Raw genomic sequence first — 24,235 nt, 5'->3', positions numbered from 1 at the left:
GTGGGATTTAAAATATTAAAAGAGCAAGGAAGGGCTCTAAGAGCTAAGTTAATTTGGTGTATGTTTAGGAACCCTCATTTTAAATGGGCTAATATTCTTACTACAGAGTACTTAAATAACTAGGACCTAGAGAGTGCTTTTACAACTCAAAATCCCCCAAGAGGATCTAGAGTTTGGAATTTTATCTTAGATTGCAGAGACGTCATACAAGATAAACTAACTCGAAACCTGGGGTATGGGCAATCTGCCCTCTTTTGGGTGGATTCCCAGGGAGGCTATAAGACTATTTGCAACTTAGCCAATTTTGCAGTATCCTATCCACTCTTGGAAAAGAAGTGGGCTATGTATATTTTAGATTACATTGAATTACTTTCTAAGGATCTATCTCAAGGTTGGAAGTGGAAATCTTTATCTCACCATAATATCCCAAATTCTAAAAAAATGGCCCTAAAGGGGGATCCTAGGAAGCAGGATTATCTCCTTCAACCTTAGGAAAGATTTTTAGTATGGGAAGGTTCAAACTTTGGTGAATATAATACCAAGAATGGTTACAGCTATATTTGCAATAAAATGATTAAACCTAGAACAAATATCCCCTTGCAATTATGTTGGGCCCAACAGTGTATATGGGACTTTGCATTGTTGGTCCTTTGGTATTGTATCCTGACCTTTGATAAATTTAGGAGGATGGGATATGAAGGACCCAGTAGGTGTCCCTTATATAAAAATGCAAAGGAGGATATTGACCATCTTCTTCTACATTGAGAATACTCTAATCACTATTGGTATTGGCATATTAATAAGCTTGGTTTTAAAATGGCATTCTCTAGGACCATATTGAGTATGTTTCAAGCATTGCCTATTATGTTTTCGAATTGTATTTTCAATAGCCTATGGATTGTTGCTCCTTCAATCCCCATTTGGGAATTATGGAAGGAAAGGAATAGGAGAATTTTCAAAGGATCCAATTTGGGCTAGGAGAATCTAACTATTAAAGTAGAATCTATCATCATCGCAACCCTCAATAGTCAAATTCCTCATATTACAAGCAAAACAATTATCCCTTGGGATGGGAAGAGGACGAATAGATGGCCAGGTTTGAAAATTCCAACCTTTTATGGACAAGGTGGGGAACGTAGGAAAGCAAGATCTGAATGTAGTTGGAAATGTCCCAAAGGAGGTTGGTTCAAGCTTAATTTTGATTGGGCCTCTCGGGGAAAACCTGGTATGACTGAGATTGGCAGTTGTGTTCATGATAGTAATGGCAGTAAGATATTTCGACAAATAATGAGGCTGAACTTACACCCCCTATTAGAAGGTATGATTCTTTGCTCTCACCTAAGCATAGACCATTTGCATGTTGAGGGGGACTTAGCGATTATAGTTAATGCATTAAGAAAAGGTATTGTGCCTAATTGGAAGTTGGAAGCTAAGTTAGCTAGAGCTATTCATATTTTTAAGTCTTTTAAAAATACTACTATTAATCATATTTTTCGAGAGGGAAATTAAAAAGTGGATGAGTTGGCAAACTTAAGGGTTGATGATATATCCATTATCCCTCACTTAAATAAACCCAAATATTGAAATTGGGCGGGGGGGAGGCGGGTGGGGGGAGATGCTTATCCCCTTTTTATGATTAAAGTCGGGATCCCAAAGCTACTTGTTGAAGTTATGGCTGCCGTATTAGTATTAATTTAAATAAGGGGCATTACGATTTATACACTCTTTCATGTAATGCCCATCTCTAGTAATTACTACCTTGACTCTATCAATCTTTTCAATCATTGGCCTCAACTTAGTTTCCTAATTAAAAAGTGGATGAGTTGACAAACTTAGGGGTTGATGATTTATCTGTTATCCCTCCCTTAAATAAACCCAAATATTGAAATTGGGTGGGGTGGATACTTATCACCTTTTTATGATTAAAGTTGGGATCCCAAAGCTACTTGTTGAAGTTACGGCTGCCGTATTAGTATTTAAATTCAAAATGGGGTATTACAATTTATACACTCTTTCGTGTAATGCCCATCTCTGGCAATTACTACCTTGACTCTATCAATCTTTTCAATCATTGGCCTCAACTTACTTTACCTTTATTACCTTCTTTATTATGTCAGATTAGTTATATTAAGGTAGTTGGCTTGCATGCCTTAAAAATCTGCCCAACTTCGAAAATAATTATGATGAGAACTGCAATTTCTGGTATTTATAGCTCCTTGTGGAGCTTTTTCGTTATCTCTCTTTAGTTCTTTATCCCTATGCATGGAGACTTCAATTAAGATAGGAAGCCAGAATATGCAGATGGCCTTTGACACTGAGGTGACTACAGATAGAATTCACCAAATAATGACTGTGAAAAATAGAGTCATATGGCAGGCGGTCTTAAAGAGCGTTGGGGACCATTTTGTCAATTGCGGGGATCTATTCCGCGCTAATCTCAACATCCCTGCAATGTTTAATGCTATAGAGATGCATATGTTTAATAACAGGGATACTATTCTTGGATTCTACAAGGAAATTTTTATTGAAGAAATTCTTGAGGACATGGACAGGGTTTTAATTAATATCAGGAATGATTTGACGATTTCTAAGTCGGGCAACTATGAGTTTCTCATGATTAGGAATCATCTGATCCCAACCTAACCAATCCTCTCATCAGAGGATTTTGAGAACTTTTGGGCTCAGTGGGTGGTCACAGAGAGAAACATTCGTTTCCTTGTGAACTTTTTTTATATTTTGGCCCCCTCTAATGCGAATTGGTCAGAACAATACTTTGAAGCTGAAAGCCTCCATGATGACATTGTCTATGCTCAAACCATTACAGATTTGAGGGAAGTTGTTTGCATCTCTGGCTAGAGGTGCTCTACTGTAAGGGTTTACAATTTTGGCTAAGCTTTTTGGTTTTTGGTTATGACCTCAAGTGACGGGGTTTATGTTTCATAGACTTTTGGGAGCTTGGTTTAATGGGTTTTTTCTATCACTACTATACTCAGCCCCGTAACAGTATGAACTTTTGCAGTTAAAATATGTTAAGATCTACCCCAGTTTGACTATACACCCTCTGGACCAAGCCTAGGTTCAAACTAGTACCTGGTTTGGGTACAGTTCGACCAGTGGTCTGGTCAGAGTTCGAAATTCAGACCCCAAGTTTGAACTGGTCCGTCTGTTGATCAAAAACAGACAAATCGCTCTTGCCCATATTATACCACATTTGAACTTGGTCGAACTGGGCCCTGCGGTCAGTGGAAAAGTGCTTTTTTTGCATATTTTATAATATTTTGACTTCCTTACACCTAAAAAGTGTAAGTGAAAGGCTTATGTTGCCTTCTAACTCTCATTTGTTGGCTTCCTAAAGGCTTATGTTGCATATTTTATAATAATTTGAACTTGCTATTATGAATCATGATTTAATTTTAATGGTTTGAATCTTTGACGTTGAACTTGAAATATATGATGGTATGATCACGATTCATGATGCTATGATTACAAATTTACAAGTTTAGAGTTTATGGTGTTTTTATTGTTTAAATCATATGATTTAACGATACTATGTGACTCTCTAATTTTAACTTATGCTTCTAGGCTTCATAAATATATATATATATATATAATTTTTATTATTTTTACATGTTTTTTGTACAAGCGAACCCAAACCCCTTTCCAAAATTTTGCCGAACTGGATCCCAAAGCTACTTGTTGAAGTTACAGCTGCCGTATTAGTATTAATATAAATAAAGGACATTACGATTTATACACTCTTTCGTGTAATGCCCATCTCTGGTAATTGCTACCTTGACTCTATCAATCTTTTCAATCATTGGCCTCAACTTACTTTACTAATTAAAAAGTGGATGAGTTGGCAAACTTAGGGGTTGATGATTTATCTGTTATCCCTCCCTTAAATAAACCCAAATATTGAAATTGGGCGGGGGGGATACTTATCCCCTTTTTATGATTAAAGTCGGGATCCCAAAGCTACTTGTTGAAGTTATGGCTGCCGTATTAGTATTTAAATTTAAATTGGGGCATTACAATTTATACACTCTTTCGTGTAATGCCCATCTCTGGTAATTACTACCTTGATTCTATCAATCTTTTCAATCATTGGCCTCAACTTACTTTACCTTTATTACCTTCTTTATTATGTCAGATTAGTTATATTAAGGTAGTTGGCTTGCATGCCTTAAAAATCCCCCCAACTTGGAAAATAATCACGATGAGAGCTGCAATTTCTGGTATTTATAGCTCCTCGTGGAGCTTTTTGGTTATCTCTCTTTAGTTCTTTATCCCTAAGCATGGAGACTCCAATTAAGATAGGAAGTCAGAATATGCAGATGGCCTTTGACACTGAGGTGACTATAGATAGAATTCACCAAATAATGACTGTGAAAAATAGAGTCATATGGCAGGCGGCCTTAAAGAGCATTGGGAACCATTTTGTCAATTGCAGGGGTCTATTCCGCGCTAATCTCGACATCCCTGCAATGTTTAATGCTATAGAGATGCATATGTTTAATAACAGGGATACTATTCTTGGACTCTACAAGGAAATTTTTATTGAAGAAATTCTTGAGGACATGGACAGGGTTTTAATTAATATCAGGAATGATTTGACGATTTCTAAGTCGGGCAACTATGAGTTTCTCATGATTAGGAATCATCTGATCCCAACCTAACCAATCCTCTCATCAGAGGATCTTGAAAGCTTTTGGGCTCAGCGGGTGGTCACAGAGAGAAACATTCGTTTCCTTGTCAACTTTTTTAAGATTTTGGCCCCCTCTAATGCGAATTGGTCAGAACAATACTTTGAAGCTGAAGACCTCCTTGATGACATTGTCTATGCTCGAACCATTAAAGATTTGAGGAAAGTTGTTTGCATCTCTGGCTAGAGGTGCTCTACTCTAAGGGTTTACAATTTTGGCTAAGCTTTTTGGTTTTTGGTTATGACCTCAAACGACGGGTTTTATGTTTCATAGACTTTTGGGAGCTTGGTTTAATGGGTTTTTTCTATCACTACTATACTCAGCCCCATAACAGTATGAAATTTTTGCAGTTAAAATATGTTAAGATCTACCCCAGTTCGACTATACACCCTCTGGACCAAGCCTGGGTTCAAACTAGTACCTGGTTTGGGTACAGTTCGACCAGTGGTCTGGTCAGAGTTCGAAATTCAGACCCCAAGTTCGAACTGGTCCGTCTGTTGATCGAAAACAGACGAATCGCTCTTGCCCATATTATAACACATTTGAACTTGGTCGAACTGGGCCCTGCAGTCAGTGGAAAAGTGCTTTTTTTGCATATTTTATAATATTTTGACTTCCTTACACCTAAAAAGTGTAAGTGAAAGGCTTATGTTGCCTTCTAAATCTCATATGTTGGCTTCCTAAAGACTTATGTTGCATATTTTATAATAATTTGAACTTGCTATTATGAATCATGATTTAATTTTAATGTTTTGAATCTTTGACGTTGAACTTGAAATATATGATGGTATGATCATGATTCATGATGCAATGATTACAAATTTACAAGTTTAAAGTTTATGGTGTTTTTATTGTTTAAATCATATGATTTAATGATACTATGTGACACTCTAATTTTAACTTATGCTTCTAGGCTTCATTAATATATATATATATATATATATATATATATACAATTTTTATTATTTTTACATGTTTTTGTGCAAACGAACCCAAACCCCTTTCCAAAGTTTTGTCGTACTGGCCAACCGGTTCTTCAAACTCAAACTTTGAATCGAACTCAAACCAGTAACTAAGTAATATATGCTAAATGTTTAGATGCATAAAAGAAAAGGCAAACTTTAAACATGAACAAGAAGATCATAAATCATATAATAATGACATATTGCAATGACAATCTTCTGACTTGAACAGTGATAAAGTTTACTGTTAATTGGTATTGTATCAAAGTTTCAAACCGATTACGCATTAAATTTAGCTTGACAATAAGCCGATAAAAAGCACAAAACAAAAACAAAAATCAGACATCTTAATCAAGGTCCTTACAGCTATGATGCTCTCCACTGAGTACCCAGTAATTGGTTACATGTACCCGGAACTTGGGTACGTGGGTAGGTGTACCCATGCAACATAGATGTTTTGTGAAGTGAATTAGACTCAGATATGCTGCAGAACTAGCAAAATAAACAAACCAATTGAGAAAAAGTATTGAAGATGTCAAGAATTGGCATATGCATGTGAGTACCACCGTCAAAGATGAGATGAGATTGAGTTACAAAAATGCTAGGTTTGGCTTGGGCATGGCGCACATGGGTACACATTTGGGGTCCATGTATGCCAGCATGTCCAAAAAAGCCCCACATATGGGTACATGTACATGTGCACACACAAATACATACATACAATACATATGTGAGTCTGTGTACATTTATACCTAATAATATGTATATATGACATATGTACATATATATGCATATAATATGTATATATGTGTGTGTATGAACATAGATATGTATTATGTATATGTAAGATGTATATGTGTGTGTGTGTCGTATATTATACAAATTAAATTAATACTACATATATAATAATATTTTAATATATTGATATAATATTAATACATGGAAAAAGTCATCAGTTTGTACTATGTAGAAAGACTATCTCCTTCAAATACAATAATTTTTTCAAGAGTGTCCATTAAAAAATATTTCTCAACATAAATTTAATTGAATCGTCCAGGGGCTTGATTTATCTGGGCATAGACCTTTCAGGGACATGACTACTTATTTCCACTCCCAGCCAATGGTTTCAATTGGTGCAGATTTGGGCTTCTCAAACAGGTGACATATGGGTTCATGCAATGGCTCAGGCATGTGTGACATCTCTCGAACGACAGATGTAAACAACATTTTGATAGTTGAGGTACCAAAGCCTTTCCTGTCGTCAAGGAAAACAAATGCTGCCAACAAACGCTTCACTGCATTGCAGCAGAGGATAATGATACTGCTCCAGCAAGCAGACTTGTACTTTACATTGTTTTCTTTGTTTTGGCCATTTTTAGGAAATTAATTCCACGGGATTGAGCCAAGGCATGACTCTGTCAGCCCTGGGTATCCAATGGGTACATAACCTGTATCAACAGGGTATGTACTGCTGGTTCCGATTTTTTTTCTTCATTTTGGACTTCTTTTGGAAACAAATCTCATGGAATCCTGCCAGTGCATGGCCCTGACACCTACAGTACCTTGCAGATGCATATCTAAAAGGTACTGAGGGAAGCAGGGCCATATCTGCACTCCCAATCCTGCAATTGTTCAGTTCAGTGACAACTCAGAATAGTTGAGTGACATAGAAAAACCAAATAATTACACTGGAGACTTGCATAAAATTGCAAAAGATTCAAGAAATCCAAAGGATAAAAATGCTACCTATAGAAATTTGTGAAATTGATGGCAAATGTGTACACCAAACCCAAGGCAATGCATTGCAGGTTCATTAAACTATAGGTCGAAAACCCCAATGAGAATCCAGAAGTACAATAGTTAGATACCTAGAGGTTGTCAAAAAATTCATGCAAATGAAAGTTTCAGAAGAAAAGCCTTAAGAAATCCGACACATCTGGCAAGTTTACAGGCCTATCTAACTCAGATTCTCATGCAAGTGCATCGAAGTCAACAGTGCCCAGATCGTGAAAGCAATCTTCTCAAAGACAGTGGAATCAATGTTCATCAGACATCTTATCAGAGTTGAGGAAACATGCATTAGATGTGGAATAATATGTTATAGGAAGCAACAAGAAGTCAATTCAGCATGAACAAAAGCAATGTCTACTGCATGACTCGAGGGATTGTGACGATTGGAGTTTTACATGGGGAAGATGATACCTGTTTTCATATGTTACCTCAAAGCCACTAAGATTGAACAAGAAAGGATGTATCCAAGTACCATTAGAAACGGAATCACAGTGGAGGTCACCCATACAACACATATATACATAATACATGTGTATGTGTGTATGTTTGTATATGTGTGTGTGTGTGTGTGTGTATAGATAGATGGATAGATAGATAGATATGTGTGTGTGTAGATATATATATAAACATTATTACAAATGGAAGAAACAGAGATGACCGACACCGGTATACAAGAAATAGTGCCTGAAGACACATTGAGCTGAGAAACAGGCTAGCAAACATTCCCCGGGAGTGGTGCCATCATAGAGTAGTGATGGACAACCAGCCTGACGGAAACAAAGTTGCCAGATTACTACAGAAAACTAAAAGGGAACTTGTAGATCTAATTAGCCTTGACAAAGGCTGGTTTGGTTTTTACAAGGTTTCTCCAACAGTCTTTTAAGATTGTGCATAAACACCAGTGTTACCCAAGGATGTGCACCTACTTGTGGGAAATGTGCCCCCAAATCTTCTGGGGTATAGGGAGAATGGTGATATGGGAACAAAATGTCACTACACTTTTCCTAAGTTGTCAGGGACAATAGAGCTACAGCCCTAGCATATGTGAAGCTGCGCAACTAGCAGGGGTCTCAATGGAGAGGAACCCCCAGTGGGTTCAAGGGGTACAACCTCTTGTATGGTATGAGCACAAAACACCCCACGCAGGCTCTAGGGGCAGTGCCCTTTATGGCACTCTTAGGGCAACGCCCTCAACGAAGTCAAGGGTCAGCACCCCTTGCAGGGTTGGGAAGCGATCATAATACAAGGCAGTATCAAGGAGCACAGACACACCACTAAGCCCAACTCATGGCCTTTGGAACCATGCTAATCTCCCAGGCACGCACTATTTTCAAAATTTTACCATGCAAGGGGGAACAAAGTGTATTTTGGTACATTTGTATCATCAAAATATTTTAAAATAAGTATTTTTTTGCTTTTCTTTTGGACGGCCTGTGGGTCCACCTGGATTTGATCAGGTTTGCCATGGGCATCACAGGCTATCTGTGGTTATTCTGTCAGTCCTGGTCCCAAACCAATACCTCAAGAGCAACCGGGGAAGACCCTATATAAATTACTCTAATTGAATTTTGTCTAATACTGAATTGCAAGACAATCATATATATCCTCAAGGTAAATCGACAACCTATCAAACTTTCTTTTTCGTGAGAATCGTTACCTCTGGTTTTACCGCCAAGGATTTAAATTTTGAAAGCGTGGCTCGTGCAACGGTTAGTCTCGGATTAGTATTACGACCTGCAAGTTTCTGGCCGTCAGATCTAAGCGGTACCGACGGTTGGCGCCATCGCGCTATAAAGGAAATGCACGATATTTATTATAGCGCGATGACGACCTGACGACACGTTGCAGGGGTGGGTCCGGCGTTCTGCGGGTTGGAAAAGGTTCTTTGACGCCCTTGGCGCTATGTCGCTATCACATATCGGCCGAAAAATCTCCATAGCAAAATAGCGCCCAGCGGAAATATTCACGGCGGCGAGTTTCAACGACCGGCAGAATCAGGTGTTGCGGCGACAAATCAGAAGGAACCACGTGTGCCAGGTCGGAGTTTCTGTCGGCACGGCTAACACAGTCGGGGCTTACGATCACCACCGTCGGATCAGCTCGGATCAACGGTAAGCGCCATCGCGCTATGGAGAAGTTGCGCGAGGGTTATGACAGCGACATCACGCCCTAGTGACACGTGTCAGGTGGGGCCGTGTCTCAAGGCGATGCCAGGTGTATCGACATGGAGGGCGGAAGCACGAGGTACGACGAGTCCTCACGATCGTCGGATTGGGTCGCATCAACGGATGGCGCCATCTCGCTATGGCGGAGATGTGCGGATTTTATCATGGCGACATAGCGACCATCCACCATGTGGATCAACAGGACCAAGTCTCACCAAGGATTGCCAGGTGTCATCCAGAGTGCGGTGCAGTTACAGAGGTGGCGCCAAGTGGGATGGGTCCGATCACAGATCGCAGAGTACGGCAGGTCAGGAGTTTCACGGCCCGGAGGTTTCAAAAAACGGCGAGGCGCCATGGCGCCAACGGAAAACCCATGCGTTTTCCGATGGCGACATAGCGCCCAAACGGAAAGTTCACCGTGGCAAGGAATGATCAGACGGATGGGTCCCAGCGGGTACCGTGCAAGCGCAGTCGACGTGGCGAATCAGATGGGGACACATGTAAACCTCAGGGCACGCTGTCAGTGGGCGCTATGGCGCTATGGGAATTTGGCCTCGATTTTCACATAGCGACATGGCGCCTAGCTGACACGTGGTCACTCTGTGGATCAAGTCTTGGGTTGCCAGCTAGTGTTTCGTCGAACCAAATAGGGAGGTGCCATGTGTATGAGTCAGTGCACAGTGTATCAGCGGGCCCAGCGAATCAATAGAGGAGGGTCGCGGGAGGTCAAGTTTTGTGACCGTCAGATCTACGGAGATCAGCAGCGGGCGCTATCTCGCCATGGAGAAGCCACGCGAGTTTTATGATAGCGAGTTAGCGCCCGTGCGCCGCGTGTCCTCGTGGGCCCAGATTTGGAAGCGCAGTAAGTAAGACGGTTGGCGGTTGGCGGTCATTGCAATCGTCGCAGTCGACGTGGCGGTTAACGTAAGGTTACGGCAAGATGATGAAAGGTGGTGCAGTCAGGTTGAAACCCTTAGGCGCTATGGCGCTATCGAGATCTTCGAAGACTTTTCCGATAGCGACATAGCGCCCAGTCGCACGGAAAGGGTGGTAAGCGCCCAGTCAAACGTAAGAGACTGCCAGGGTGGCTGGCCTGCATGGCCCAGTTGGCTTGTCGAGCCTGTTTGACTGATCGATTCTGATGGGTGCACAAATCATGAATGATGAGAAATTCGGGTTTTGCCACAATCTGATAGTGGGATTAATTGCTACCAACTCGGAATGAATGCCAAGCACAGGAAGACACTCCATCCATCCGGTCGATCCATTTACCATGTCAGGGAATGTTGTGGCGTTGTTCCTGTCTTCTCCAGGCTCTTTCTCAGAGGGATATCAGATTTCTTGGTATGCAGGCCATGTTCAATCAGATCTTTGATTGGATTCTCAGGATGGAAAGTTAATGCCAGTAGGTGAGAAGTGAATGTAATGCAGAAATCTTCAGTTATGCCTAATCTATAAAGGCAATTTGGTGATCTGTTCTTAGGGTCGACTCTTCCTGATTTTCTCTGTTGCTGCTTGCAGACTTGCAGTAAAAAATCCCTTTGTCTCTGAGCTAGATAAAACATCCTGTATCATCTCTTTCAGCCATCAACGTGTATGTGTATCGTTTTGCCTCTCATTGATGTATTGTTGAGATCAGTGGTCTGCATACTGTATCTATCTTTGGCCTATTGAATAATATACAAGTGAAATCTTTTGTTCCTGGTGTTATTCAGTTGGTCTCCTGATCTGTATGTGGCTGTTGGTCGATATAAGTTTGAATGAATGTATGACTTTGGATGTTACCCTAGTTCCGTAGTGCATATATGGGCAGAAATGAGTCTGAACACTCTATTTTGGTGCATCACCGCCTTAGATTAGACTAGGTAGATTTGCTTTAGTGCCCTCTTTCTCCCTTTTCCTTCTGAGAATAGATAGGTGCGCCCGGACAGTAAGAGGAAGCCAACCTTCTCCGGAGACTCAACCTCGCAGTTCAAGTCCCACAACTTGGAGGTTGTTTCCATGTTTCACTAGGTTGTCCTCGCGCATAGGCCTTGGACAAGGGTGCAAACCTAAGTGACAACAGTTTTTGGCACGCCCAGTGGGACTCATATCAGAAGATTTCAGGTCTACTGGTGTCAAGAAGAAAGAATTCTAGAGATAAATGCTGAAGAAGTAGTGCTGGCTTCAGTTTTCAAGCCTTCAAGAGGCTGATTCTTCAAGTACTTGGCGACTCTGAACATCAAAAAAGTCTGGTTCCAGACCAAGTTTGCAGTGATTCATGCCCAGGACTGAAACAAGGGCGTCTTCTAGAGGTAAATTTCAATATCAAGAGCTTTCTCTTTCAAATCCTAGGAGAAGAAGGACTAGAACTTCATTATCACCAGTTAGGGGTAGAATAACAGTTGATATACCTGTAAGATCTATCTCTACTCCCCCTACTGTTCGAACTCAGCCTAGATTGCCATCAACACTCATCAATAGAACACTTGTTTATATGGCACAGCCAAGAGTTCATGCTTTTGCCACCGTTAATGGTGGAAGTCCTCTGTTGTTAGCCCAAAGACATGATATACCAGTATCTGCACTAAAAAGTATACCTGATTTTACTGGTGAAACTTCTATTTCCCCTTTAGAGCATATCCAAGAGGTAGCGAATGTCTGCAATATCCATGGTATTACAGAAGATGATGTTGCCGTCAGACTTCTAGCCTCATCCTTAAAAGGAAAAGCATTACAGTGGTATAGAGGCTTAGCTCATGGTTCTATAACTGATTGGGATGGACTAGGAGCAGGATTATGCAAACATTTTGAGGATAAGAGTGACCATTTGTCACTACTAGAGCAGCTGACTACAATAAAAAGAGCCCCCCATGAATGTATGACTGATTTTAATTACAGATTTCAAAAGACATAGGATAGAATACCTACTATAGTGAAACCTACCCCTGGTAATGCCTTCTTGCATTACCTTAGAGCTTTCAATAGTGACATTGCCACTACAATCCAAACTATGGGAGGAGATACATTACCGAATGCTTATGAGACAGCTATAAAAGCTGAGAACATCCTAATACAACGACGAAAGTTGGCTCCAAGGCCTCCTATGCCTTTCTTCCCTGATGTTCCCAACCACCAACCAGCAATAGCCCCCCTTCCTACAATTTCTACGTCACAAGCCCTTACTCCAGTTCCCCAAGCTTCCACATCCTCAAACGGAATAGATGAACTCAAGGAAATGCTCCAAGGTCTAGTGCTGAATACAGATAAAAGAGAGAGGACTCTGGATAAAAAATTGCAAGAGCAGGGGAAGGAGTTGAAGGACCAAGGGAAGAGATTAGAGGATAGTTTTTCTCTAATACAAAAAATGAGTAACAAGGTGGTGGCCTTAGAAAGGCAGCAAGCCCAAAGTGGCAAGCCCCCCCAATTACAACATCAGGCTCCAAGTGGTGGTAGGCCTCCTAATCATTGGAATAGCTCTTTTGATCAGAATAGGCAAAATAGTCATGCTGCTGCTTCAAGCTCAAATCAGAATAGAGCTTTAGTTCCTCAAAATAACTTAGCCCAAGATCAAGACTTTTGTCCTTCATGTAACTATTCTTATGCCTACTGCCTATGTCAAAAGGCAGAATCTTATTTGGCCCTAACTGTCCAGGAGTCCGCAGTAAAGCAATCATACAAGGAAGATCATCCCAAGGAGGCCTCATATGTTCAGAGGCAGGGTGATTGCTCTTTTATGAATCACCAGATGGAGGAGCATTGTAATGTAAACCAGGATTCTGTTGCTCATAACACAAGAAGCAAGAAGAGAGCTATGGAACATACTGCCCCCCTTTCTCCTAAGCAGGCCTCAACTTCAAGTGTTACACCTCATATACAAACAGCAAGTGAGCAGACAAACACTTCACAACAGCAAAGGCAAGGTCCAAGAAAGGAGGATGTAAGTGATCCCTATGTTGCTCCATCTCAGCCTCTCATGAGTACAACTCCCAAATTTCCGCCAAAATTCCTAATGCACCCTTGAGTGTGGTAGAGCAAATGAAGAAAACCAATGTAAGCATTTGCATGTGGGATGTCGTTGCCACCATACCAATGCAGAAAAGGATGCTGCAGCAAGAATTGGAAAAGATTGAACCCAAAGATCAGTCATCTACCATGGAGAGTGACACTAGTTTAGTACAACCAGCAGGTGATGTGGAGACAAATAAAAAGGTTAGACCTCCTCCATTCTATGTTTCTCTGATTATAGGGGGTAAGTTAGTCCATAATTGCATGATAGATTCGGGGGCTAGTAGCTCAGTAATGCCTAAGTGTGTTGCCGATGCTTTAGGAATGAATTATGAGCCCATTATTAGAGATGTGTTACAACTAGATGGGAGTACTGTCAAAACCGTAGGCATCCTTAGGAATGTGGAAATGGCCCTACATGCATGCCCTGGTTGTACTGTGATTCAAGACATATCTGTTGCTGAAGTCAAGCCCTATTTTGTCATCTGTCTTTCAAGAGACTTCACTGCCCAAATAGGTGGATTCATATCTGCTGATTGGTCTTATATGTCATTTAAGACCAAATATGGGGCCAATGCTTCAATTAGAGCAGAACCTCAAGCCCTTCATCACACTGAACCCTACACCCCCAACTTCATTAATATGAATTGCCCTATTCTAGAGATGGATGAAAATGACATAGTAAATGAGCCTGCCACCTCCATAGCAGAGATTCCTGATTTCTTCCTAGATGAGTGGGCAAATACATGTCAGTTTGAGCCTATGTCGGAAACTCTTGAGACAGGCCTTAGTACATATTGCATAATAGAGAAGGAGGCTCAAGTTCCTGATCTTGTTGGAGCTAATGATGACATAAGTGGAATATGGAGTATGTACTTTGATGGCTCAAGGAATAGAAATGGATCAAGGGCTGGTGTTATGTTGATCTCTCCTGCACAAATAAGATACTACTTCTCTTTTAGGCTCCAATTCAGTTGTACCAATAATGTGGCCGAATATGAATCTTTGATCCAAGGTCTCCTACTTGCCCAAAAGAGGGGAATTCAAGCCTTGAAAGTATATGGAGACAGTGAGTTGGTAGTGAACCAAGTGAGAAATCAGAATATCACTAAAAATGGCCTGCTCAAGTCTTACAAACACAGAGTCTGGGATTTGCTTGAGGGCTTCCAAGCATTTAATATCCAGAGCATTCCTAGGAAAGAAAACAAATATGCTGATAGACTTGCAGCAGTGGGCGCATCTTATAATGTGCCAGGGAATCTTGAGGAAGAGAAGAAGCAACAAATAAGGGTGGTAGTAAGGCCTGCTGTTCCTGATAATAATACTCATTGGCAAGTGTTTGAGTCTGATGAGCAGATTGTGAGTTTCTTGCAGAATGAAGCAGAATTTTCAGAAAGAAATCAGTCAAGACTACAAGATCAGTATAGTGATCAGATCATTCACCTCAGTTCCAACAAGTTGCCCAAGGGTCTCATTACCTTGGAGAGTGTCTTTAATCCTGATGATCAGACAAGAGGCAAAGGAATAAATCTAGCTGCAGAAAAGGATGATCATGCCCCAGTTACTATTGCTGATGGAAAATCTCTTAACATGGGGAAGGTATGTTTTGAAGTGGAGCAAGAAAATTTCATTCATCTATGTCAAGAATTTAATGATGTGTTTGCTTGGACATATGATGACTTAAGGGGGTTTGACCCTAGTTTGTTTCAGCATACCATAGATTTAGTTGATAGGGTCAAACCAGTAAGGCAAAAACAGAGGCCAGTGAATCCCAAGACTGAACCCTTAATGAGGAAGGAACTATCCAAGTTGATTGAGGCTAACATAATTTTTCCTATCAAACACTCATCATGGGTAGCTAACCTTGTCCCTATAAGGAAGAAGAATGGAGAAATCAGATTGTGTGTGGACTTTAGGGATCTTAATCAGGCTTCCCTTAAGGATCACCATCCTCTCCCTTCTATGGAGCAAATTCTGTCCACGGTCAGTGGGTCAAGGAGGTTCTCTTTTCTTGATGGATTTTCTGGTTATAACCAAGTGTTGGTTAAAGAATCTGACAGATATAAGACAGCATTTACTACTAAATGGGGCACCTATGCTTATTGCAAGATGCCATTTGGACTAACAAATGCAAGTGCCACATTCCAAAAGGCAATGGAGGTGGCTTTCAAAAGATTAATTGACAAGTTTGTCTTAGTATACCTTGATGATATAACTGTATATTCCAAGAATGTAGAAGATCATCTTGAGCATTTGAAACAGGTATTTCTAAGATGTAGAGAGTTTGGGGTTTCCCTGAACCCAGCCAAGTGTGTCTTTGCTACAAGCCAAGGAAAATTACTGGGACACATTGTATCTAAGGATGGGTTGACCATTGATCTAGAAAGAACAAAAGCAATACTTGCCCTTCCTCTCCCTAAACACAAGAAGGGGCTGCAAAGTTTCCTTGGTAGGATAAATTTTGTAAGAAGGTTTATTCCTAATCTTGCCATCATGGTGAAACCCCTCACAGCCATGCTTAAGAAAGATATGGTCTTCTCATGGACCAAGGAGGGGAAGGAGAGTTTTGAAGAAATCAAGGCAGCCATAGCCTCAGCCCCCACTCTCATGAACCCAAATTTTGAGAAAGATTTCATCCTCTACACTTTAGGTGGTGAGTCAAGTGTTTCTGCTGCCTTGACTCAGCCAAATGACAAGAATGAGGAACAGCCCATAGCCTTCTTTAGTGAAGGACTCAAGGAATATGAAGATAAGTATAGCTTTGTTGAGAAGCAAGCCCTTGCAGTCATTAGAGCCTTGAAGAAATTTAGACACCTCTTATCCCACAATAGGATCCATTTGTTGGTGCCCCATGCGAGTGCAAAAGACTTCCTGTTAAGCAAGGACATCAGTGAAAAGAGAGCTGGATGGATCACTAGGGTAATGGAATATGATGTTGATATTCAGATTACCAAATTGTTAAGAGGGAGAGGATTATGCAAAGAAATGTTATCAGGTCAAGATTCAGATGAAGGGACTGCTATGGTAATTGCAAAGCAGCAGGAGGAAAGAAATGTTAATGCCCCAAGGAGCTGGATGGATGACATGAGGAACTTTTTATCAGGGAATGGATACCCTCAGGGATTGGACAGAGCTAGAAGAAGACAATATAGACTGCAGTCCATTCCCTATGTTGTGATTGATGATATCCTATTCAGGAGGGATTTTAATGGGACCCTGTTGAGATGTATTGAAGAGGATCAGGTTGAGAGGATGATTAAAGAACTTCATGATGGCCCTGATGGTGGCCACTTCTCTGCAAGAACAACCACCATGAAGATCATGAGGGCCGGATATTATTGGCCATCTCTGTTCCATGATTGTTATAGGTATGTGAGAAAATGTGAGAAATGTGCTTTTTTCTCAGGCAAACAGAGATTTGCAGCTCTTCCTCTTCATCCTATTCAGGTGGATCAGCCCTTCACCCAGTGGGGGTTGGATTTTATAGGCCCCATTAATCCTCCATCTAGTGCAGGTCATAAATGGATCTTGGCTGCTACCGATTATTTCACTAGGTGGACAGAGGCAGTTGCCTTGAAGGATGCTACAGAGCCATCGGTTGTTGAATTCCTTGATGGAATTGTATCTAGGTTTGGTGTTCCTTCTACTATCATCTCAGATAATGCCAAATCTTTTGTTGGAACCCAGATTTGTGCACGGGCAATGAGTCACAATATCTATCTGAGCACATCATCAAATTACTACCCCCAGGGTAATGGTTTAGCTGAATCTTCCAACAAAAATCTGATCAGAATCATAAGGAGAATGATAGAAGACAATCAGAGGGTCTAGCATAAAAAATTAAGGACTGCTCTGTGGGCTGATAGGATAACACCCAAGAGATCTATTGGGAATTCACCTTTTGTGCTGGTATATGGTAGGGAGGCTAGACTTCCAATCTCGTTGGAATTTCCATCCTTGGAGTTGGCTCATCAGCTGGAATTGGTTGAAAATAGTTCCATGTCAGTGAGAATGGCAGAATTGATTGAACTAGAAGAAAAGAGAAACAAAGCTATGCAAACCCTGGAGATACACCAGCAGCAGATGAAGAAGAGTTTTGATAAGAAGGCAAGGGCCAGAATCTTCAGAGAGGGAGATTTAGTTCTCAAGTGGGACTCAGACAGAGCAAAACCAGGAAGGCACTCCAAATTTGATCCACTATGGAGTGGCCCTTATCTGATCTCCAGTTGCAAACAGGCCAATGCGTTCCAGCTAAGCAGGCCAAATGGTGAAATTCTGCCCATTCCAGTCAATGGGATCCATCTGAAGCCCTGTTTCTGAAAAGGTTGTGAATCCATGTACATAGTTAGTTTAGTTGCTTCCTGTTGTTCCTGTTTTACAATAAGTGCGCATGCACATGGCTCACTTCTTGAGTCGCCAGTTCTCGAAGTTTTGACAAGTCTCAGGTTGCTGAGAAGGTCCTGTTTTTGTTTCCAAGTCGCAGAGACAGAGCCAGAGTTTCAAGGGTTTTTTAATGTTTTGATTTTCTCATAAAGGGTTAGGGTTTCTTGCAGCTCTCGATTCCGTACCTTCCAGGCCCTCTTTTCCGACTCCATGGCCCAATGGATCATTCTCAGGCACTGGTCATGCATTGAGTAGGCTCATGCCCCCTGCGAGTCGCCAGAAGTGTTACCTCTAGTTTTACCGCCAAGGATTTAAATTTTGAAAGCGTGGCTCGTGCAACGGTTAGTCTCGGATTAGTATTACGACCTCAAGTTTCTGGCCGTCAGATCTAAGCGGTACCGACGGTTGGCGCCATCGCGCTATAAAGGAAATGCACGATATAAATTATAGCACGATGATGCCCTGACGACAAGTTGCAGGGGTGGGTCCGGCGTTCCGCGGGTCGGAAAAGGTTCTTTGACGCCCTTGGCGCTATGTCACTATCGCATATCGGCCGGAAAATCTCCATAGCGACATAGTGCCCGGCGAAAATATTCACGGCGGCGAGTTTCAACAACCGGCAGAATCAAGTGTTGCGGCAACAAATCAGAAGGAACCACGTGTGCCAGGTCGGAGTTTCTGTCGGCACGGCTAACACAATCAGGGCTTACGATCACCACCGTCGGATCAGCTCGGATCAACAGTAAGCGCCATCGCGCTATGGAGGAGTTGCGCGAGGGTTATGACAGCGACATCGCGCCTTGGTGACATGTGTCAGGTGGGGCCGTGTCTCAAGGCGATGCCAGGGGTATCGACATGGAGGGCGGAAGCACGAGGTACGACAAGTCCTCACGATCGTCAGATTGGGTCGCATCAACGGATGGCGCCATCTCGCTATGGCGGAGATGCACGGATTTTATCATGGCGACATAGCGACCATCCGCCACGTGGATCGACAGGACCAAGTCTCACCAAGGATTGCCAGGTGTCATCCAGAGTGCGGTGCAGTTACAGAGGTGGCGCCGAGTGGGATGGGTCCGGTCACAGATCGCAGAGTACAGCAGGTCAGGAGTTTCACGGCCCGGAGGTTTCAAAAAACGGCGAGGCGCCATGGCGCCAACGGAAAACCCATGCGTTTTCTGATGGCGACATAGCGCCCAAACGGAAAGTTCACCGTGGCAAGGAATGATCAGACGGATGGGTCCCAGCGGGTACCGTGCAAGCGCAGTCGACGTGGCGAATCGGATGGGGACACATGTAAACCTCAGGGCACGCTGTCAGTGGGCGCTATGGCGCTATGGGAATTTGGCCTCGATTTCCACATAGCGACATGGCGCCTAGCTGACACGTGGTCGCTCTGCGGATCAGGTCTTGGGTTGCCAGCTAGTGTTTCGTCGAACCAAATAGGGAGGTGCCATGTGTATGAGTTAGTGCACAGCGTATCAGCGGGCCCGGCGAATCAATAGAGGAGGGTCGCGGGAGGTCAAGTTTTGTGACCGTCAGATCTACAAAGATCAGCAGCGGGCGCTATCTCGCCATGGAGAAGCCGCGCGAGTTTTATGATAGCGAGTTAGCGCCAGTGCACCGCGTGTCCTCGTGGGCCCGGATTTGGAAGCGCAGTAAGACGGTTGGCGGTTGGCGGTTGGCGGTCATTGCAATCGTCACAGTCGACGTGGCGGTTAACGTAAGGTTACGGCAAGATGATGAAAGGTGGCGCAGTCAGGTTGAAACCCTTAGGCGCTATGGCGCTATCGAGATCTTCGAAGACTTTTCCGATAGCGACATAGAGCCCAGTCGCACGGAAAGGGTGGTAAGCGCCCAGTCGCACATAAGAGACTGCCAGGGTGGCTGGCCTGCATGGCCCAGTTGGCTCGTCGAGCCTGTTTGACTGATCGATTCTAATGGGTGCACAAATCATGAATGATGAGAAATTCGGGTTTTGCCACAATCTGATAGTGGGATTAATTGCTACCAACTCGGAATGAATGCCAAGCGCAGGAAGACACTCCATCCATCCGGTCGATCCATCTACCATGTCAGGGAATGTTGTGGCGTCGTTCCTGTCTTCTCCAGGCTCTTTCTCAGAGGGATATCAGATTTCTTGGTATGCAGGCCATGTTCAATCAGATCTTTGATTGGATTCTCAGGATGGAAAGTTAATGCCAGTAGGTGAGAAGTGAATGTAATGCAAAAATCTTCAGTTATGCCTAATCTATAAAGGCAATTTGGTGATCTGTTCTTAGGGTCGACTCTTCCTAATTTTCTCTGTTGCTACTTGCAGACTTGCAATAAAAAATCCCTTTGTCTCTGAGCTAGATAAAACATCCTGTATCATCTCTTTCAGCCATCAACGTGTATGTGTATCGTTTTGCCTCTCATTGATGTATTGTTGAGATCAGTGGTCTGCATACTGTATCTATCTTTGGCCTATTGAATAATATACAAGTGAAATCTTCTGTTCCTGGTGTTATTCAGTTGGTCTCCTGATCTGTATGTGGCTGTTGGTCGATATAAGTCTGAATGAATGTATGACTTTGGATGTTACCCTAGTTCCGTAGTGCATATATGGGCAGAAATGAGTCTGAACACTTTGTTTTGGTGCATCACCGCCTTAGATTAGACTAGGTAGATTTGCTTTAGTGCCCTCTTTCTCCCTTTTCCTTCTGAGAATAGATAGGTGCGCCCGGACAGTAAGAGGAAGCCGGCCTTCTCCGGAGACTCAACCTCGCAGTTCAAGTCCCACAGCTTGGAGGTTGTTTCCATGTTTCACTAGGTTGTCCTCGCGCATAGACCTTGGACGAGGGTGCAAACCTAAGTGACAACAAGAATCTGAGACAGTAAGGCTCAGATTTAAACACTAACAAGTTCTTATCAGAACGCTTGAGTTCAAAACTTGGTTGTGGATGAATTCTCCTACAAGCAATATATGCTAACCACCAAAAGCAAAGACGCAATCCTGATGATTCTGGGATTATACCCAGTTGCAAAAAAAATCCACGAAACCTTATCAATCTTTTCAGAGATAAAACTGTGCAAATTATTCTAAAAGGCAACAGAATCAACTGATTTAAACTTCTATATTTAATCATCTTAGAATTAGCATCCATGAAAGCAGATGAAACTTTATGGTACTTTACATTGCATGTCAACAAAGATTTTGCTATACATACACAAAGCTTTAAGCTATAGGCTACTGATGATTTCTGTTTTCATAAATTCAATAGAGGACACCAGGACTGAACAAAGGGTTATAACTTAGAAGCAAGGATGTATGTATGCACTATAAGAAAAGGAATCAGAGAGAGAGAGGAAGACGAACGAAATTCCCAGGGAATGTATGCCCACTTATCTTTGAGTTATGGGGTATCATTCACTATAGGTAACAAAAATTAAGGGCAATTGTATACAATGTTGTGGTAAATTATCCAGGCAGCATCATGTTCGACTATTTGGCATAACAAATTCGATAGTTAAAGAGCTTCAGATGTATAGGTAAAAAGTAAACTTACGTTGTTTTAATTTTACCGCCATAGGATTCCATTTTCAACATAGAATGTATAATGTCAAAACCTGTAGCTAAAATTAAATAATGTCAACACCACAAGAGTTCCTAGATCACTTGAAATCAGAGAAATTCCAAAGGTGCTCCCAAATATTATAAAAAATGGAGAACTATCTAAATAGATCCTGAGAAATCAGAGAAACATACAGTGATAACTAAATAAATCATTTCGGTGATATCAACTTGGTAAAGAGAATACCGGTGGCAATGCACCATTAGAATTTAGAATGCTTTCCAGTAAAGCTCTTTGATACAGCAAATGATTGGCACATAATATTTACTCTAGGCCCAAAAAGTAAATTATGCATGCAAACATAGAGTTGAACTGTAAATGAAACCACCCAATGACACCTTGAAAAAAATCTGTAAAAGGTAACACTCAAACGAAAAAGACAAGGAAACTCGCTTTAACAAAGCCTCAATACAACAAACTCACTTCTTTTAACCATCCAGATAATCATATCACAACGCAGTTCACAGAGGTGTTAAAGCTTAATTCAAGAGGGAATCAAAACATAGGCACAGAAAAACTGATAAATTTGTCAGACGCTGAAAAAGTTGTTCATTAGACTAGCTTATGTTGGAGTAAATGTTAACAAATAGTTGTTGCACATGAGGCAAACCTTGTTTGAGTTGCTGTCAACATAAGTTCAGTTCAGGTGTGAGTCAAAGAGTTTTAATTCAAATCAATATCTAATTGTAGATGAGTTTGAGTTAGGTGTCTATAAGTTTCAGTTAACTGTCAAGTTTATGTGTGTTGTCAATCATGAAATAATTTGTTGTCAATCTAATTAGCTATCATTTAGGAATGTTGATGGGTCAAGATATTGTAATCTATTATTCAAAAATAACAAGCTCGAAGTTCTTTCTTTCTCCTCTTTGTTTCTTCTGTTCTACTTTTCAAAAAGCTTCTTCAGAAATGGAATTCACCATTGAACAACTAAGCTCTTTCTTTCTCCTCTTTGTTTCTTCTGTTCTACTTTCCTAAAAGCTTCTTCAGAAATGGAATTCACCATTGAACAACTAAGCAACTCATGGAAACCAGATAGTTGACGCGGTAGATAAACCCATCCAAAACCATTTTGCGACAAAAAGCTATAGTTTGAGGAATTTACTATGCATATTTTCATTCGCAACTGACCACCCCTAATCTGCAGTCTTAACCAAAAAGTGAATATTCAATCAAACTTTGGGAAATTTGACTTTATATGTGGGTGCGCACAATCATCTAAACAGTTTAGACATACCCGATAGCTGTAAAGAGTGGTTCGAACGAAAAAACATAATAACCCATATCTCGTCTCGTATAAATTTGTCATTCCGGATTGGGTTTCGAAGTATTTTGACAATTAACTAATCGCGAAACCTACGATTTGAATAACAAATTGCAGAGAATTAATGAGGTTTCTTACCAGTAAAAAGGCCAAAGGGTATAATCAAGGTCGAAGATCACCAAGCGAGGGAGAATTTGACAGAGGCTTAGAATTTGCAGGGCTTCTGTTTTCACAACTTCCTCCCCCCTCCCCATCCTCTCCAATCCACCTGAATTGTTCAACTTGTACATGATAAACTCTTCGAGAGTTTTTAGGATCTTCTTGGAATGTTTTGTCCAGGGTAAAATTGCTCTTTATTCGTTATTGAAGAAAATAACCTGTCGAGGTGATTAAAATTTTGTAATAAAGGCAAAGGTAGGCAAAATGTTTTAATAGACTCCAACTAAAAACACGTTTAATTGGCTAAAATAGTGTAAGAAATTAAAAATGATTAAAAATAAAATAATTATAATTATTAAATTCAGATAAAATGACTTTAGTTGTTGAGAGATATATTTTGGAAATATTTTTAGGAATGTATTTTTTTTCGTAATGGTAAGGAAAAATATTCAAGTTTTAAGTAGAATCTAAAGGACAAATAAAGACATTGTAGAATAGGTTAGAAACAACATTTTAAAATTACATTAACAAAAAGATCAACACTTTCATAAAGTGTCATACTTCGTAAATCTATGGTTAAGGGTACTTGAGTTGGAGCAATACTAGAATGGGTGACCTTTCAAGAAGGCTTGATACTTCACCCTTTAGAACATCACTTAGAGGCAATGAGTGTTAAGTGTTTCATTTATTCTCATAAGAGATATGTTCTTTTGAATCACTATTCATAAAGCATGGGTTAATTAGCTTGACTCAAAATTACATTGTTGAATCCTAGTATCAATATCACAATTTGATTTACTATGAATAATATCTCATACTTATTAAAAAGGCCAAAGTTCAATGAGAGTAGAATAAAATAACAAAAAATGCTAAACAATGTCAAAATATAAGAACCTAGGTTCTCATAGAGGAACTTGTACATGTCTTCAAACTTCAGCAAAATATCCTCACAGTTCCATGCTTCTTCAAATCTGAGCCTTGAAGTACCAACAGAGTAGTAGAAAATTTATACATTGCCTTAGCAATGAATTTCGCCATGAGGTTCATCTTCTTCTCTATATCATATACTTTAGCTTTCAAGTTCTCCACCTATTTTGCATTCTCACAATAGGACACATACAACAACTTTTCTTTAGCCTAAGTATTAGTGTCCTCAACCACAAAATAATGGGTACTGTGATATGTCTTGAGTAGTTCCTACATCCCTTCA

General features: G+C 41.1%; 1 protein-coding gene across 1 annotated transcript in view; it reads right to left on the bottom strand.

The window, feature by feature from the left end:
- LOC149566440 (Haloacid dehalogenase-like hydrolase (HAD) superfamily protein) overlaps positions 1-23,194 on the bottom strand; it is a 42,385-nt gene extending 19,191 nt beyond the window's left edge. Inside the window, exon 1 of the mRNA XM_089819796.1 lies at positions 23,005-23,194. Coding sequence (XP_089675922.1) covers positions 23,005-23,156 — 152 coding nt within the window. The 5' untranslated portion in view covers positions 23,157-23,194. The remainder of the gene's footprint in view (positions 1-23,004) is intronic.
- Between the last annotated feature and the right edge of the window lie 1,041 nt (positions 23,195-24,235).

The sequence above is a fragment of the Cupressus sempervirens genome, chromosome 3 (genome assembly GCF_028749045.1).
Source record: "Cupressus sempervirens isolate cs-2001-9-10 chromosome 3, ASM2874904v1, whole genome shotgun sequence".
Lineage (NCBI taxonomy): Eukaryota > Viridiplantae > Streptophyta > Pinopsida > Cupressales > Cupressaceae > Cupressus > Cupressus sempervirens.
This window is presented reverse-complemented; position numbering and strand designations above follow the sequence as displayed.